Source organism: Lycium barbarum, chromosome 5, assembly GCF_019175385.1.
Source record: "Lycium barbarum isolate Lr01 chromosome 5, ASM1917538v2, whole genome shotgun sequence".
In the NCBI taxonomy this organism is placed as follows: domain Eukaryota; kingdom Viridiplantae; phylum Streptophyta; class Magnoliopsida; order Solanales; family Solanaceae; genus Lycium; species Lycium barbarum.
In genome coordinates this window covers 113,592,386-113,611,805 of record NC_083341.1, presented here as the reverse complement: position 1 = coordinate 113,611,805, position 19,420 = coordinate 113,592,386, and the positions used below count along the sequence as shown (strand labels likewise).

Sequence of the window (19,420 nt, the reverse complement as noted above, 5' to 3'; positions counted from 1 at the left end):
TAAAGTTTGTTCTTCCTTAGGATGTCTCCAAAGCCATTTCATCAGAAGACTTGTATTCTGCTTTCTCAGGTTTTTGATACCTAGACCTCCATGATTTTTGTCCAAGATTAAGATTTTCCAGTTGACAAAATTATAACCTTTTTTCTCCTTGTTTACATTTCACAGAAAATTCCTCCTAGGAGCATCAATTCTTTCCTCCACATTGAAGGGAAGAGGAAATAGTGACATCAGGTAAGTTGGTATAGCATCTAACACAGAGTTGATCAGAACCAATCTACCACCCAGAGATAAATATTAAGATTTCCATCTAGTCAATCTTTTCTCACATCTTTCCAGCACACTATTTCATACATCTTTAGATATGCTTTTGGCTCCCAAAGGCATTCCTAAATAAACAGTTGGAATCTTACCTATCTCTCCTCCCAAAATTCCAGCCAATTGTTGAATCATAGCCACCTCATTAATTGGAAAAATCAAGCTTTTCTACAATTAACGTGAAGACGTGAAGTGGCTTCAAAGAGGATAAGAATAATCCTCAAATACTTGAACTGACTATCCTCTGCATCACAAAAGATAAGGGTATCATCCGCATACTGAAGGTGTGTTACTTCCACTCTCTCATTCACATTCTTTGCTATATTGAAACCCCTTATCTACCTATTATTGTAGAAAATCTTCACCATATTATTCAAGCCTCTTTGAGAAGGAAAAAAAACCTTCGGGTGAACCATTTATCAAAACACCTAACAGTGCTAATATAAAATTTCATCCATCTAATCCATTTCCCTCCAAACCCCATCTTTTGCATAATTCCAAGCAAGAAATTCCAATTCACATGATCATATGCCTTCTCAATAGCCAGTTTGCACATGATGCTTGGTGTTTTGTCTTTCATTCTGGAATCTCTACACTCATTGACAATGACAACAACATCGGTGATTTGTCTCCCTATTAAGAAAGCCATCTGTTGTGTATCTACTAGTTTGTGCATCACTTTCTTCGGTATTTCTATGAGGATCTTGGATATCAACTTATATATACTCCCAATTGAACTGATAGGTCTGAAATCTCTCAATTCCTTAGCTCCACTTTTTTTTTTGTTTTGGAATGAGAGCTATATAAGTTGCATTGAAGCTCTTCTCAAAGACTTCCTGAGAGTGAAAGTTTTGCATAGTTTTCATCACAGCATCCTTCAGAACCTCCCAACACTTGACAAAAAAAAAACCCCATAGTATATCCATCTGGACTTGGTGCTTTATCCACTGCACATGCCTTGAGACCATCTAAAACCTCTCCTAGAAAGGTTTCTACAACTCCGGCTACTCCTCTATATTGATAGTAGGACACTGGTTCATATTGTAATAAGGTATCCAATTCTTAGATTCAGAGTACAACTTCTAATAGAAGGAATTAATCTCCCTTTTGATGTCCTTCGACTCTACAATTTCTTTTCCTTCCACCATCAACTTATCAATGTGATTATTCCTCTTGCGAGCATTAGCAATTCTCTGAAAGAACTTTGTGTTCTTATCACCTTTCTTAATCCATAAAGTTCTTGATATTTGTCTCCATGCTATCTCTTCCTTTTTGGCATAATCTTCAAAATTCATGAAAAAGATTAACTTTCTTGATTGCCACTCTTCAATTAATGATCTGCTCTGTTGGATGCTGTCAAAATCTGCAATTTTGCTCAATATCAAATTTTTATTCTTTTCTAGGTTCCTATATGAACTTGAGCTCCAGTCTTTCAATATGGCCTTCAGAGCTGTTAGCTTGGTTGCTAAAATGCAATCAAGCCTTCCCACAAACTCAAAAGAAGCCCACCAATCCTTAAGCTTTTCATTGAAGCCTACAGTTTCCAGCCACCATCCTTCAAAATTGAAATAAGACTTTTTGTGTTCCCAACTGCCACTTTTAAGAACAAGTAGTGTGTGATCAGAACAGATTCTAGGAATCATCTCTTGCTTCACATTATAGAGAAGCTTCCAAGTCGTTCCCTCTAGTCCAAGTGTAACTCCCCCCTTCTAGTTGAGGATCCATCAGCTCCATATCCTCAATAAGATCAAAGAATTCATTCCTGTAAATAGAGGTTCTAGAGCAATTCTTCTTCTCCGAAGCATACCTGACAATATTGAAATCACCCTTATCACCCATAGCCCTATAAATAAGCTTCTAACATCCCCTATTTCCCACCAGACTTCTTGTCTTTCTAGTTTACAATTTGGTGCATATACCCCTGTCATGTGCCAGCTGAAATCACTGGTTTTTCACTTGAAGCAACAAGTCAAAGTGTAAGAACCAATTTCCAGTACTTCCCCTTCCTAAATTTTGTTATCCCATAACATCAATATGCCTCATCTAGTGCCACTTGCCTCTAATTGCCCACATCTAATCGCCTATCTCCCCAAATCTGTTTAACTAAATCCCCAGTGTCACCTTCTAGTTTTGTTTCTTGCAAACAAAGGACTCATGATCTCCATTCTTGAACTAAACTATTCATCATCCTTATTTGGTCTCTACAATTTAATCCCCTCACATTCCATGATATTATTTTGACATTTATCATAACCTCATAGAATTTATTTTCCCCCTAGTTCTAGCCCATGTGTTTGGAAATTTCATGTCTATTGCCAGCCCTTTTATTTCTTGTAAACCTTTGATTTTGTGAGTTTCCATGACCTTTGTTTCTGCTTCTTTAATCATAGATTGTCTCTTTCTATCTATCTTCTTAAACACAGCCAAATCTTCCTTTTGGTGGCCCTTAAATTTAACCTCAGAAGTTCTTGCTTAAACTGATTATAATTTGATCAACCCATATTGATGCATCCATCTCCCCATCACTTTCCTCCTCTAAACATCGAGAATTCAGAGGTTACGCATCCTTGATGTTTCATGCTACCCCATCAATATAATAAACTAATTGCATGTTTTATTGGTCTGTGCTAACATCAATCTGTGATCCTCCCTCTATATTTGTCACTGCATCTTCAAAATCCTCTCATTCTTCTGTACAAGTGATTTTCATTATAATTGTTGGCTGAAATTTGTCTGGAATTGTTGAGGATAGTTTTCCAAAATTGCTGTCGAAGAAGACAAACTCTGTAACGTTTGCTTCTATCTCCAATAGCATAGGATCTGACTGTGTATTGCACATGACAATATTTTGTTGACAGTTAATGAGTTGGGCCTCAGTAAATAAAATAAGGCCTTTTTTTTCTTGCCCCTCTTGTTCTTTTAACAGAGATATACTTTTGGGCTGGACCGAGCCCAAAGAATTTATCAGAGATCCCCCCCTCTACTGCATATGTCGCTAGGCCCACGCCAGCTGTATTAGAACAGGACGCTTGTGTCACCATGTCCACGTGCTTATGCTTCACTTTAATAACGTTAAACAACTGACTTTATCTGTGTAGGGTTTTTTTGACCAGTGGTCTTTGTCCACCGAACTCTCTTCTTCTTCGGCGACCACCATTATTTTTTATTCACACCAGATTAGAATAAAAAAAAGTAAGACCATTATGCTTATCCTTACCTCTTTTGGAACTCCACTCCCATCCATATTGATTTTCAATGGTTTTGAACATCTTCTCTATCCAAAATTGCAGTAGGAAGCCTACTGCTCTTATCCAAGTTGAGTTTTCTTGATGATTGCAGCAATCAGCTGTCGGTGACCACCATTCAAGATGAAGTTTCAATTGTTTCCACGCCCAAACTCCCTGGAGAATATGCTTTTCCATGTGTTTATTTGGGAACTCAAACAAGAAAGAGAAACCCCCATCTCGTATACATTGATTTCAAAAGCATTCTTCCACGTACTCACAACCCATTTTCTAATATCTGTGAGTGTTGGTTTCTCCTTCTCATCTACATTGAAGCTCCCCACAATGCATCTTCCAAGCAGTCCATTTTCTAGATTCACATCATCCTCATAAATAGAGATGAAGCCTTTGCTGTTGCTGATATGAGATTTTGTTATCTCTGTTTGCCATTTATTAGCCATGACTGAATCTGCATAGAGAATCTTTGGATCTACCTTCCTTTCGATGTTTGTAATAATTGCTCCTTTATGACTTTCGATGAAGTTATCAATCTTAAATGCTAGATCTTTCCATCCCACTTGAATGAAAATTCTGGAATAATAATGATAGATTTGTTCCCCACTTGTACTGACACGATGCTAATAATCCTTCCAAACTTGTTATGTTTTCTGGGGAAATTTAATTATAGGTCACTCTCAAGTTTTTTTTTTTTAGGGGAGGTGACTCAAGTTTTAATTATTGAGTGGAGGTGATATTTTTTTATTAGTGATTAGGAAGTTTTAACCTTGCCCAAAAGTTTTCATTTTGACACTTTGACCTTTAACTTTATTTTTAACACTTTGCCCTCAAGCTTTATTTTTAACACTTTGACTCAGCCAATATAAACCCTAAAATACCAAAATGGGTCCAGAAAAAAAAAAAGGCGCCAATAGCCGCACCCGTTTTTGCTCTTTTCCTTCCACTGTTCTTCTTCTCCTTCCTCGGTTTGTTCTTCTTCCTTCTTTCTCTTCTTCTTTTCCATCCGCCTGTTCTCATTCTTTTTCTCCCTCCATTCTTCTTCCTCATCTTCCATTGTTGCTTCCCCTGCTTCTTTTTCATCCATTTCTGTGCCATTTTGAAGAATCTGCTCAACAAAAGAAAAAACTAAACCACCAGATTTGTAACTTTTTTGGCTGGATTTTGTTAGTGTCTACATGGGAATTACTTCATAAGTATTGCTGCTTCCCCTGCTTCTTCTTCTTCCCTTGGTGCGGCATTTTGAAGAATTTGCTCATCAAAGAAAAAAATGAAACCAGCAGATTTTGCAAATTTTTGGTTGGGCATTACTTCAGAAGTAATTTCCGCTCATTTGGTAAGTAAAATATTGCCATTTTGTTTCAATTATTTATGTGGGTTTTACTACTGATTTTCCAAAAATTTACAGTAGCAATTGTACTTGTTGCAGTAAGTGCTAAAGCTGTTGTATAAGAGCTTCTAAATTTTTGCAACAACTGTGGTAGTTTCTGCAGAAGCTGCTGTAGTTTATGCAACAGCTATTGTAGTTGCTGCCACAATTACAACAGATTACGTAGTTGTTGCAACTTCTATACTAATTGTTGTTAAATACGTAGTATGAATAAGTTGCAACATATTTGTGAGTTGTTGCAAGTAGTGTACTACCTATTGCAACAAGTATCTTACTTGTTGCAACAACTCACTGATCCGTTGGATTCAACTTCAGTCCAACAAAACCCAAACAACTGGAGCTGACTCCAACAGATTAGTTAGTTGCCGCAACAAGTGTATTACCTGTTGCAACAAGCAATATATTTGTTGCAACAACTCACTAATCTGTTGGACATCTTCAACTGTCTTTCGATTAAACAAAACTCAAAAAACTGAAGCTGACTCCAACAGATTAGTTAGTTGGTACAACAAGGATAGTACTTATTGCAACAGGTAATCCACTTGTTGCAACACTTGATTCATCTGTTCCAACAAGTCATTAAGTTATTGTATTTTGTTACTATACTGTCATGACCTTTTTTAAAAAAAAAACAAAATATATTCAGGTAGCATTAATGGGGAACTCAATAACAATAGGTGTTGATTGCCATGGCGAATGGATCGAAAAGAACAATCGATATATTTGGCGATGGAAGGGTAGTCACATGTTAGAGACGATAGCGATGAGTGTCCAAAGAGATGTTGTGTTTGATGATTTTGTGAACTTAATCATCACCTATTGTGAATTAACTTGTGAACCGAAAGATCTTGCCATCACTTACATGCATAGCTCTTTTGAAAACCATAGGGTCTTGCCTTTTAAGATAACCGATCAGGATCATTTGTGTACTTATTTAAATGATGTAGCTAGGCCCATTTTAAGGGTATACGTGGTTGGAAGCCCTGTAGAGAACCATAATTTAGGTCAACACCAACAAGATGTGTTAAATGATAAATTGGATGGGGTGGATATGTATATGGATATTCCAGATAATGAAATTGGGGGTGAGCCGATTCCTACACCCGAAGTTGCGAGCAATACACCGTGTTCTACATAATCTTCACAGTGCAGCCATGTTCAAGATGATGAAACAGGCTTTTATAAAGGAATGTCATTCAAGAATAAAGAACAAATAGCAACTATGTTGAAACTTGCTTGCGTGAAAAAAGATTTTACACTCAAGAAGGTGATTAATTCGCGCACTGTGTATTACTTTAGATGTGTACATCCGGAGTGCAAGTGGTGGATGAAGGCTATGAAGCTTTTATGTTCTGACAGATTTTGTATTACAACCTACGTAAAGTATCACACATGTGGTTCTGAGCATATTACTAGCCATAATCCACACGCCACAGCGAAAGTCATTGGTGAATACTTCAAAGATAGGTTTCCCGAGGGTAAAGGCCCATCTACAAAAGATATGAGCCAATCATTCCGCACAGAATTGGGTTGTAAGGTAAGTTATTGGAAGGTCTGGAAGGGCATGGAGATTGCAAAATCTTTGACAAGGGGGACACATGAGCACGGGTATGCAGTGCTTGATGCGTACCGTTATATGCTTCGTTCTGCAAATCCAGGAAGTAAGACGGCATTGAAGGTTGATGCTAATGGGAAGTTCAAGTACTTTTTTGTAGCCTACAAGGCTTGGATGCTTGGTTTTGCGCAAATGAGAAAAGTCATAGCTGTCGATAGGACATTCTTGAAGAGTAAGTACGAAGGAGTGTTGTTCTCAGCCGTGGTGCAAGATACGGAGAATCATGTTTTTCCTGTGGCATTTTGTGTAGTGGACAAGGAGTGTGATGCCTCATACAAATATTTTTTTGAACAAATGAGAAGCTTTGTAGATGATACCAAAGAGTTGTGCATAATTTCTGATAGGCATCCAAGTATTAAAAAGGCAATTTCAATTGTCTTCTCTTTATCTCATTATGGTTGTTGCATGAAGCACTTTGGGGAAAATCTCCGAACCACCTTTCACAATACGAAGGCCGTATCTCAGTTTTATAAAGCTGCAAAATCGTACAATATAGATGAGTTCAATGGCCATTTCAATCAAATCAGAGATACCGTCCCTGGATCCGCCGAACATGTTGAACGTGTTGGATTCCACAGATGGAGTAGGGTATTCTTCCCCGAAAATAGGTATTCATACATTACTTTTCCAACAAGTAACACATCTGTTGGAACAACTACCTCACTTGTTGCAACAGGTAATTTAGTTGTTCTAACAAATCACTTAGTTGTTGCATTTTGATATGACGCAGAGACAATAACTGAAGCTCTCTCCAAAAAGTAACACATTTGTTGGAACAACTAACTCACTTGTTGCAACAGGTAATTTAGTTGTTCTAATAACTCAATTAGCTGTTGCATTTTGTTATGACACAGAGACAATAACTGAAACTTTTCCAACAAGTAACACATTTATTGGAACAACTACCTCACTTGTTGCAACAGGTAATTAGTTGTTTCAACAACTCACTTAGTTGTTGCATTTTGGTATGACACAGAGACAATAACTGAAGCTCTCTCCAACAAGTAACACATCTGTTGAAACAACTAACTCACTTGTTGCAACAGGTAATTTAGTTGTTCTAACAACTCGCTTAGTTGTTGCATTTTGGTATGACACATAGACAATAACTGAAGCTCTTTCCACCAAGTAACACATCTATTGGAACAAATAACTCACTTGTTGCAACAGGTAAGTTAGTTGTTCCAGCAACTCACTTAGTTGTTGCATTTTGGTATGACACAGAGACAATAACTGAAGCTCTCTCCAACAAGTAACACATCTGTTTGATATTTAAGCAGTTGTTTGATATTTTCCAACAGCTATAATCGTTTGTTCATTAAGGATTATGTTATTGTTTATTTTCACAGGTATAATCTTATGACGTCAAACATTGCTGAGTCGGTGAATTCAATGTTCAATGTTGAAAGAGAATTTCCCATTACTGCTTTATTTGATGCCATAAACAGGAGATTTTGCAGAAAAATTTCATGAGAGACGTATGGAGTTCATCGACTCACCAAACATCTTTGTTCCTTCAGTTGAAAAAATAATTTCAAAATTTGTCAACTTGGGGAACAAGTTATTAGCCCATCCAATAGCCAACTACAATTTCAGCGTCATCGGTCACGGTGCAGCTGCGACAGTCGATCTGCAAAGTAGATCTTGTACTTGTAGAGTTTTTGACCTGGACAAAATACCTTGTTCACATGCAATGGCAGCGCTACGTGTCCAATATGGTGACGACTTTGTAAGGCGGATTTATGACTACTCATCTCCATATTATAAGGTGGAGAATTACATAATTGCATATTGTGAGGAAATTTGTCCTGTGCCTTCTGAAGAATCTTGGGAAGTTATATGTTGGTGTTTTTTCAACTAAGTTATGTGTTACAACTTGTGTTTTATCCAACAAGAGTAAGGATTTGTTCAATAACTTAATCACTTGTTGCACAGATATTACAATTGTTGCAACAGATTCTACATGTGCTGCAACAGATATTGTGCTTGCTGCAACGGATACTACAGCCGCTGCAACAGATACTACAGTTGTTGCAACAGATTCCTCACGTGCTGCAGCAGATACTACACTTGTTGCAACAGATACTACTTGGTTCACCCATATTTAGTGATCAACTACTCGATTCACCCATATTTAGTGATAAACAAAGGAAATCAACCATATTTAGTGATCAATGTATAATACTTAATCAATTTGATGTATTTTGAGTTAGCAAAGAGGATCTCCTAAGTCAGCATGCACTAAATAGAGCGATCATTAGAGTGAATTGGTGTGAACTACTCGATTCACCCATATTTAGTGATAAACAAAGGAAATCAACCATATTTAGTGATCAATGTATAATACTTAATCAATTTGATGTATTTTGAGTCAGCAAAGAGGATCTCCTAAGTCAGCATGCACTAAATCGAGCGATCATTAGAGTGAATTAATGTGAACTACTCGATTCAACCATATTTAGTGATAAACAAAGGAAATCAACCATATTTAGTGATCAATATATGATACTTAATCAATTTGATGTATTTTGAGTCAGCAAAGAGGATCTCCTAAGTCAGCATGCACTAAATCGAGCAATCATTAGAGTGAATTGATGTGAACTACTCGATTCACCCATATTTAGTGATAAACAAAGGAAATCAACCATATTTAGTGATAAACAATGGAATACTTATGTCACAATGCAAGTACATTGTTGCAATAACTAAGTAAATTATTGCAACAGAAGATCTATATGTTCTAACAGATTCCTTACTTGTTGCAACATCTTCAGCAGCTGCTGGATTATTTGAAATAGAAGATCCATATGTTCCAACAGATTCCTGACTTGTTGCAACATCTTCAGCAGCTGCTGGATTATTTGCAACAGAAGATCTATATGGTCCAACAAATTCTTACTTGTTGCAACATCTTCACATTTGTTGCAATATTTGCACTAGTTGTTTTATTTTTACCAACAATTTAGGTATATGTTCCAACATATCTGTCACTTGCATAAAACTACTGAAACTCTTCAGTAGTTTCAGTAGTTTTGGCACCTACTACTGAAACTTTTCAGGTAAGTGTGAGAACATGCCACTCTGCTTTAGCAACTTGGGGAACAAATCCAATAACAGCTGCTTGTGGCAGAAGAAAGCACTGTCTTCATTACATGGGATGTTGCAATCATAAGCATTTATGATACCCTCCTCAATAATGATCTCAATAGTGATAAAATGGTTGTCATTAATATTCATGACAGCTATGATCCTTTTGGCACCAATCCACTCGCAGCCACCTGGGTAGGGCACACTACCTCTGGGAAAAGCGAGACCATCATCATCCCACCTAAAGCGAGCAAGTATTTCATCATACGGCATGGCACCCACATTTGTAGACTCATCGGATAACCCTAAGTACCTGTTGCGACAGTGATGGTAGAAGTTGAGGTCCATGATTCTATCAAAGGAATCATAGTGCTCAGGGAAATTGAGCTGCCTCATACGCATCAGCAATAAGATTTCATCGACATACTGTAGTAAAAGTATCAAAATAGTCAGCCACTTGCTGCAACGGGTAGTTAGAGTTGTTGGAACAACTACTGAACTTGCTGCAATAGGTTGTTCACTTGTTGGAATAAGAACAACTAGTTAACTTGTTGCAACAAGTTAGTAACTTGTTGTAACAACTTGTTAACTTGTTGCAACAAGTTCATCGAATTACATGACTTGTTCAAACAGCATACTGAATTATATAGATATATATAAGTGTTAAAGCTTACCCAATCCTCCCACCATTCGTGCATGTCTGTCATAACCTTGAAGTTTTCGGCCCTAAAGTCATGCATTGAGTACATTGCTCTCCCACTCTTTTTGGATTTGATTAAGGTTTTAATCTTCTTCTTTTTTTGGGGGTTTACACGCTTGAAAATATCATTTTTTTTTAGCACTTGTGGCACAACTTCAGCAGAAGGAGTAGCAATAGACTTCTGTGAAGTACTTGTTTTCCTTGCTCTACAATTAGCAAGTGCCTTGGAAATTGTTTTTGCCTTCTTGCAAATCCCAATAGGAGTATAGGGTGAGCCGAGCTTTTTGGATGGCTGGACACCCCTCTTGGACATCAAACTCTTTATAGCTGAATTTGTATCTTTTTGTGCCTGCTCTTCAACCTTGTTTATCAAACCCTCCATTTTCAGCCTGCAAGTACTACATTCACAAGCATAAGAATACACCTTGGAGGAACCGGCACCAACTGAAGAATATCTACAAACCTATAAGGGTTATCTGTGGTCTGCCCACCACCACCAGTTTGGGGAGTATATCCACCAACTCCACCACCAACTCTATCACCACCACCATCATCATCTCTTCTTTTATCAGCAAGACCTTCCACTACTTGTCTTGCAACATCAACAACAATATTAATATCAACAGCATCACCATCACCAACAACATTAACATCAACGGCATCACCAACATTAACTTCACCATCAACATCACCACCACCACCATCAACAACACCAACCCTTATGATGGTTGTGGCTCCAACCAATTCTTCTTTTATCTTATCAATCAATTCATCATGCACAAATTCCCTATGCCCTAAACTAACAAGACATGGTATCTGCACCTCTCGTTTTATCGGGATAAGCCTTGGGTGCACAACCTACAACAAACAAACAGATATATTCAACCAATAAGTGTGTAATCTGTTGGAACAACCCCCACATATGTTCCAACAACCTCTTAGGTTGTCGCAGCATATTCTTTAGCTGTTGGAAGAACCAAACAGCTGCTACAGCTTCCTCTGCAACTGTTGCGATATTTTTCAACAGATTGTGAACCTGTTGCAACAACTGAGTAAGTTGTTCCAACATCTTAGGAGTTGTTGCAACATATTCGCTATTTGTTGGAAAATATCAAAACAGTTGCTGCAACTTCCTCAGCAACTGTTTTGATTTTTCCAACATATTCTGAGGTTGTTGCAGCGGATAAATGTATCTGTTGCAACAAATAGTTACTTGTTATAAAACTATTCAGGGATATTTTCCAACAGATTCTGACTTACTGCTTCCTTGGGGGGGGGGGGTTAAAAGAATCAAGAGTCATTTTTTTGTTGCTGTTTTTGGTAGTCAACCATCTGAGGATCCTTGGAAAACAAACTTCTTCCGAGTAGTCCCTAACTTAACTCCGTAGGTGAGGAATGGCTTCAAATGCCCAAGCCTAGAAAAAATTATGCCACCCAAAATCAGAATAATCAATGAAGGAAAAGAATTAAAAAGATAAAACATTGAAGAAAGAAAGTTTACCATGAAGGCCCAAGGGAAGCCATAGATGTTGGAGGTCTTCACATTAGGGTTCAAAGCTTTGGAAAAATATTCAACAGTCAACTTAAAACTTTTATGACCCCATTGATAGTTATTGAATACCTCATGATCCTCCGAGAGTTTAATTAAACCAAGTTGTATATTATTCTTTACGTCCCTTACCAAAAGAATAGAATTCACAAACCAAACTAAGCACAATGACTCCTTGTGCTTTCTTGACATAGTTTCTGACTTCAAGTCTGCTAGCAAATCCGCTACCTTGTAGCTCTTTCCAACAACATCCACTAAATCCAAATCATCATCAACCTTGGCTTTGCCTTTCTTGGCTGCCTTGGATGACTTGGGTGTCTTGGCTACCTTCTTTAATGTAACTGTAGGAAGAGGCTGAGAAGGAGCATGACACCTCAGTCCGGTGATTATGGCAAACTCCTTAATGCCAAAACAAACTGGCATGCCGCAGTAGTTTATCCATATCTCATCAGTTTTGCTGCAAATAATTCTTCGTTTGCGAAGACCATACACAATGGTCATTTGAAACCTTGCATTGTTGTCCTCAGGCAAATCTAGATATATGCCAAAACATGTGGCCCTGAAGAAATCCTCCAAGTCCTCCTCCTGAAGTATCTTCCTAAAGTAATCAATGGGCTTTCCCATGACTGATTTTACAACAAGATCACCATTCAATCACCTAGTATATCCTTCGGCATCTGCACATGGAACTTCTCAATACTGAAAGTTTTGACTACTTCATCAGTGGAAGGTCTGTCAATATCAGTCCCAATAGAAAAATCAACAGCCCCGGTCGTCGGCCTTTCAAAAGATACATTTTTATCCTCTTCATTGTCATCATTATTTACATCATCATCATCATCTTCTTCTTCTTCTTCTTCTTCTTCTTCTTCTTCTTCTTCTTCTTCTTCTTCTTCTCCTCCTCCTCCTCCTCCTCCTCCTCCTTCTTCTTCTTCTTCTTCTTCTTCTTCTTCTTCTTCTTCTTCTTCTTCTTCTTCTTCTTCTTCTTCTTCTTCTTCTCTTCCTCCTTCTCCTCCTCCTCCTCCCCCTCCTCCTCCTGCATCCCCTCCTCCTTCTTCTCCTCCTCCTTCTTCTCCTTCTTCTTCTTCTTCTCCTCCTCCTCCCTCTCCTCCTCCTTCCCCTCCCCCCCTCCTCTTCCTGCTGCTTCTTCTTCTTCTTCTTCTTCTTCTTCTTCTTTATATTGTTCATCTACTTGATCTTCTTTACTTTCTTGGCCAGAAACTCCTACTTGAGAGGTTTCCTGTTCAGCAGTTTGTTCAGAAAGAATATTTGCCTGTTCAGCAAGATCATCTAACGATGCCCCCTTAGCTCTTTTACTAACTGTAGATGATTCCTCATTTTTTTTTCGTGAAGACATTTTATCTGCACACAGGAGATAAGCAAAAACACTTTCAATTGATTTGTGCACCATTTAATGTAAACAAATAATGAATCTTTACAACAGCTGAAGCATATGTTGCAACAAGTGTGTAATATATTGGAACAACTCCATCATATGTTCCAACAACTTCATAAGTTATTGCAACAAATTATACATTTGTTGGAAAATATCAATACAGTTACTGCAGCTTCCTCAGCAACTGTATTGATTATTTCCAACAGATGGATAATCTGATGTAACAACTGGTAAAGTTGTTGGAACATATGATTGAGTTGTTCCAACAGACTAATCTATTAGAAACCATCAGAACAGTTGCTGCAGCTTCCTCAGCAATTGTTTTAACAATTTTCAACAAATTTTAAATCTGTTGCAACAACATATTCACTTGCTGCAACAACCTCAACAACTGTTTGGGTTTTTACCAACAGATAAGAAATCTGTTGTAACATATTACTCAGCTGTTGGGTAAACAAAAAAAAAGGCAAGGCCCTTTTTCCTAAGCATTACAAGGACAACAACATCTATTTCACTATCAGGGGGCAATATCAGTGTATTACAAACACACAACAGTCAAAAATTGAACAAAATACACAGCATTGCATAGACACCCTGCCCATGTTCTTCCTCTTCTTCTTTAACCAAAATTAATCATTTTCGTACTTTTATTTCAAAACCCTAACTTTTGAACCAGAAAAACATTTGTTTCAATACAAACACACAACCATCACAAGTTAAATAAAATAAATCAACCTCAACTATCAAACAAGTGCTGAAGTTGCTGGAACAACTTACTCAGCTGTTGGAAAAAATCCAAAAAAAAATTCAAACCCTTTTTTCGAAACCCCAAAGAGAACAAGAACACAAACAATACCAAAAACCATAATTTCACAACCACATACACTATTTAACAACACAGAAACCCCAACAAATGGAACAAATAGAGCAAATACAGGTTTTGTCAAGCCCAACAAGCCTTTTTTTGAATTCCTAAGGAGAACGAGAACATAAACAACACCAAAAACCAAAATTTCACACCCACATACACTATTTACAAACACACAAACCCCAACAACTCGAACACATACAGCAAATAAGGGTTTCTCAAGCATTGAACAACAAAATAAACAACATTGCAGACAAACCCATGTTCTTCTTCTTCTTCTCTGACCAAAATCATCATTTTCTCACTTTGATTTCAATACCCTAACTATAAAAGAAGAAAAAGTTGAGCGATTTTACCTGAGAGAAATGGAGAGCAGCAGTTCGTTTCTGAGTCGGCTTTTTAAGAGGTTGACGACGGTTTCAAGAAGCACAATTAGCAGTTAAGATCAGTTCGTGGGTTTGAAGTTGAAAGTTTGAATGAGCAGTTGAGATCAGTTCGTGTTTTGAATGAAGTTCGTGTGGTTTGATATTAGACCGATGTTGAGTTTGAAATAAATAGGGGGGGGGGGGGGGTGGATTAAATGGTTTGAGGTCTTTTTTGTATTTTATAAAAGATTAACAAGTTTGGCAAAATACATTTTTTTCAACCCCAATTTTCTTAATCTCAAATTTAATTGGGTTTTGACTTGATGTGGTCCCTACAAGTCACCTCTAGTAATTTCCAAAATTAAAAGACACTTCCAGTTAAATTTTCGTGTTTTTAGGATTTTTTTTTTCAAATATTGCTCGTTAAGCTTTAACCTTCTTGTATGTGTGTCGGAGTATTTTGAAGCTTCACAGAGTACAAAAACTATCCATTCCATGGTTTTCTTGCTCAAAGTTGTTCCGCGCATCAAGTTCCTACTTCTTTCCACCTATTCGAACCAAACTTCAGCTCTTGCTGCAAGTCTGGTAATATCACATGACTTAAAAGCTACTGCAAAGTAGATTCTGTTATCACCCATGTGAAAATCGTAACTTCAAATATAATCCCCGAGATATGATTAGCAAAACAAACATAATGCAAAAGGACGTCAGAAATAAACCAAACGATCACGGGAAAAAGAGATCCCCCCTCGCCGGGAAGTATGCCTCAGAGCTTTTTAAAGAGAGAGAAAATGGTGTGTCTCAATATTTCACTTGAAATTCCCAAAAAAAAAAGTTTGTTGTCTTTGCTGTGTTGTTATTCCAAATTTGAATATGCCAGCTTCAGATTTTAGGATTTCGCGAGCATTTGACTTAAATGAAGGCATTGGGCACATGTCAAAATGCAAACACTAGTCTATTTGTCCATTTTTTTCTGTCTTAGAGCAAACATTCGTTCACTAAATTACTAATGATTCTGGTGAGAATTAGTCATTTCATAGTTCTCGGTCACTGCTTATTAGGATATTAGAAATAATAGACTGTCTTCGATGCTCTTGTTCTGACCCCTCGAATTGAAGGACCAAAAGTTAGCGGTGCATGGAGAGTGGAGAACTTTAGGGCCTGAGAGGATAGTAAGTTGAAAGGTATGGTGTGGATAAGGTATGAGGATCTGGGAAGCTAAAAGAGAAGGAGTAGGAGAATTCTGTTCTCAGAAGGAAGTCTAGTTTTTCTTACTGAAAATCATGAGTGACTTTGCCGTGGAATCCAACTAAGAAAAGATTATCTTATTCATCATTTATGCTCTAAAATATTACAAGCAACAGAAAGCATGGTGTCCAAGCACAAAAATAGACACCAGGTAAAACATTAGGAGAGTAAAATATCATCTGATTGTCACTCAGACCACTGAGCAAAAGAAAACAATTATTGGAAAAAAGGATCTGTGAAGGGGGGGGGGGGGGGGGGGGGATGGGGGGCAGTTACTACAAAAGTCAGGAAGGAAAAAGTGATGATGGTTCCATCTATCCCGGGTACCTATATTGGTGGGAGGTAGCAAGTAACCCGTGGAATTAGTTGACCTTATTGACCCTTTCCCCCGAGTCTCGTTAATATGACCTATGACTTAGTGAAGCCATTGGTTTGGGTCCCAAGGCATTCGGGGATGTTTTGAGTCTCGAGTGAAGGCTTAACTTCATAGTGTTAGGGTTGACTTCGTCAACACCGAGTTGATCTCTTTTGGGAATTTTGAGGTCACAGTTGCGTCCGTAGCGTGGTTTACAATCAAAACGCGTATATGGTTTGTGTTCAGGAGGTTCCGGGGGCTAAAATGAAGTTTTGAAAAAATCAGAAAATTGGGCACCCGTTATAGCGAAGGGTGCAGGGTGCACCACTGCAGCGGGTGCACTGGGTAGAATTTCGTTTTTAATTGCCTTTTGTTTTTCAAGTCTTTCCCCTTATAAACCCAAAAACACTTCCCTAGAACATAAGGGGCTATTTTCCTACGGCTAGGGTGAAGTTCATCCTTGAAGGTAAGTGCAAACCCTTATATGATTCATTATCATTCCTTCCTCAAATTCCATGACAAGCTTAAGCTCCATTAATGGTGGGTGCAAGATTAGAACCCAAGTATTGATGAAACTTTTAATAGTTGGAGGGTTGGGGAGAGAGTAATGAAAAATCATTTATAAGCACTTTGGGGTAAGATTCTAACCTAGTATCCATGATTTATTTGTCGATTATCATCATCTCATAGTCATCCTACACACTAATTGTGAAGAACTAATGGGTTAAGAACCCTAGGGCTAAAAATAGAAAAGATGAATTTGGACATCTTGTGATGAATGGAATTCCATGAAATTATTGAAGGTTAAATAAATGATGGGTAACATAATAATGCACTAAATTTCCCGTTTTACCCTCATGAACCCGGTTCACATTATAGGGGTATTTTAGGAATTTTTCTAAAAGTATAGCATTATGGGTATTGTTGGACTCGTTTAGAGTCGTAGAGTACTATTTTGACTATATTGTATCTGAATATTCAATAAAATTATAGTTTTACCCTTGTGGCTCGGGTTTGGCTATTTTGGGTCTATTTTTGGGTTTTGGGTAAAACTATGGGAATATGGGTATCCTTAGAATCGTATTCTGACATAGAATTCATATTTGATAGACGTTAATCATTTTGAGGTTCTCCAAAGAGGAAGGCAAGGCTAAAGTTTGGCGATTCGAGACTGTTGCTGGCATTCTAGGTAGGTTACGACTTACTTTAGTTAGACTTTGATTAGCGAAACGTATGTATTGTGTAGAATTGACGGGAGAAAACATGATTAGGTCTTCGGACATGGTGTTTTGGTTGGATATTATCTAGGTTGGTATGACTTCTGATTTTGTGAGCTCGTGGCCATTACGTTATGTATTGAAATATGAGGTGAAGTTGTATTCATACTGTGGTGATTCAGGATGGATTTCTATTAGATTGATTTTTGTTGATGGTGGCTTGTTGCCCTGTTATTGTGATTAGACTTATTACCTAAATTGTCGTGTTGTACTTAGTTCTCTCTTATTGTGACACGTATCATCGGAGAAAGGAAGGAGACTGAGTTGAGACCTGCATTGTGATTTATATATTTATGATAGTACGTAGATAAACACTGGATGTATGATTTACTGTTAATGATAATATATGGAAAAGTGGAGCTTCGTGGTGATGCATGACTTAGTTATGAGGTGTACTTTCTATATGAGGAAGTAAAGAGGGATATAGACTCTTATGTTGGTTAAGACGGTTTGTATAATTCATTTCATGGTTGAGTTGATCCAAGTCTTGATATGACTTGTGGCTTTGTGACTTATACCTTCACTGTTGCTTTATTGGTTTGCATTGATTTACTATGTTTACACTCATTTATGCATTCATACACTCATGCATGATGGAAATGGTTGGAAGACTTGTGACATGATGCCTTGTTTTTGACATTGATATTGCTAATTGTTCATAGTCCATATATACTAATGAACTGGAATACGTTGAGACATACATTGTGATGTGAAATTAGTGAAGAAGTTGATGTAATCTTCTTGTTGAACTTGTGATACTACTTGATACTTGGTACTTGATGAATTGATCATTGAGAGTGATGTGGCAGTGTTACTATACATATGAAAAGACACATTTGACTGGGAGTGAGGATGTGGCCAAGTTGTGAGCTCGTGGTCCGAGGTTTGTTCCGAAAACGAGGGACATATTGATATGGCCGTGTCCGAGGTTCTTTTTGAAGCGGAGTGGTACATGGACACGATGGGTCCCCTGCAGGTCATGACTACTAAGCCATGAAATTAGTAGCATGTGTGTACAATATGTATTTGGCCAGGGCATTGCATTACATTGCATTGGACATCATTATATTTTGCATTGCACATCATTAAATTTTATTTTGCATTATTATATGGCTCGTTGAGTTCTGATTTTGGTGTGTTTGCTAAAACGGTTGTTGTGGTATTGATATGATCATTGACTAAGTTAAATTGTGGATCAGTTACTCTACCTAGGGAAGGAACTTGAGCTTATGCTTATCAGGTGAGATTATTGGGACTAGATAGACTTGTGGTTTAGAAGCTTCATCTTAGGTTGTGACTCTGTTATGGGATATTCTGTGACTTGGATTTGAGTATCAAGTGCCTATCTGTTTATCTTGTTGAGTTTATACTTATATGCGTGAACTAATCTTAGTCAGCCTATGATGCTTACCGGTACATAGTGTTTGTACTGATACTACCTTGCTGCACCCTTTTTGAGTGCAGATTGTGTTCCAGAGATTTCATCCAAATTAAATCTCTAGCTTGAAGCTAGTTTGCTCGATCAGATCCGAGGGTGAGCTTCTATCCATGCAATGCCACCTGAACATCTCTCATTCCAGATGTCTATTTTTATTCCAGACATCATTTGTTATTATAGTTGAGATATACTTCATTCTTTAGACAATCATTGGTTAAAGTCCTTGTACGATGACTTTCAGATTTTGGGGGTGTAATAGTTAAAACTTCTGCAATTATGTTATCTATTAATTATGAATTATTTTATTTATTTATTTATTCACATTATCATTGATTGTTTGAGTATAAATGATTAAATCCAAAAAAACTAGCTAGTGATTAATGGGTTAATGGGTAAGGGTTAGCCTACTAGTTATAATAAGGTAGGTTCCCGCACGATCGATAATTAGGGTCGTGACAGTTGGTATCAGAGTCAGGTTCGTGAATCTCGTTGTATAAGGACGTGTCTAATAGAGTCTTAAGGATAGGTACGAAGCGCTCCGTATCTATCTACGAGAGGCTATGGGGCACTTAGGAAAC

General features: G+C 37.6%; 2 protein-coding genes across 2 annotated transcripts; one reads left to right on the top strand and one right to left on the bottom strand.

Annotated features, from left to right (window-relative positions):
- Positions 1 to 1,397: 1,397 nt before the first annotated feature.
- On the bottom strand, positions 1,398 to 1,958 carry LOC132639639 (uncharacterized). The gene has a single exon (XM_060356079.1). The coding sequence runs from the start codon at positions 1,956 to 1,958 to the stop codon at positions 1,398 to 1,400; it is 561 nt and encodes a 186-aa protein (XP_060212062.1).
- Positions 1,959 to 3,192: 1,234 nt separating this feature from the next.
- On the top strand, positions 3,193 to 8,862 carry LOC132641170 (uncharacterized). Its single transcript, XM_060358063.1, has 3 exons — positions 3,193 to 4,890; positions 5,591 to 7,167; positions 7,909 to 8,862. Exons 2-3 carry the CDS (start codon positions 6,134 to 6,136, stop codon positions 8,030 to 8,032), a joined length of 1,158 nt encoding a protein of 385 aa, XP_060214046.1. The 5' UTR covers positions 3,193 to 4,890; positions 5,591 to 6,133; the 3' UTR covers positions 8,033 to 8,862.
- Positions 8,863 to 19,420: the final 10,558 nt, after the last annotated feature.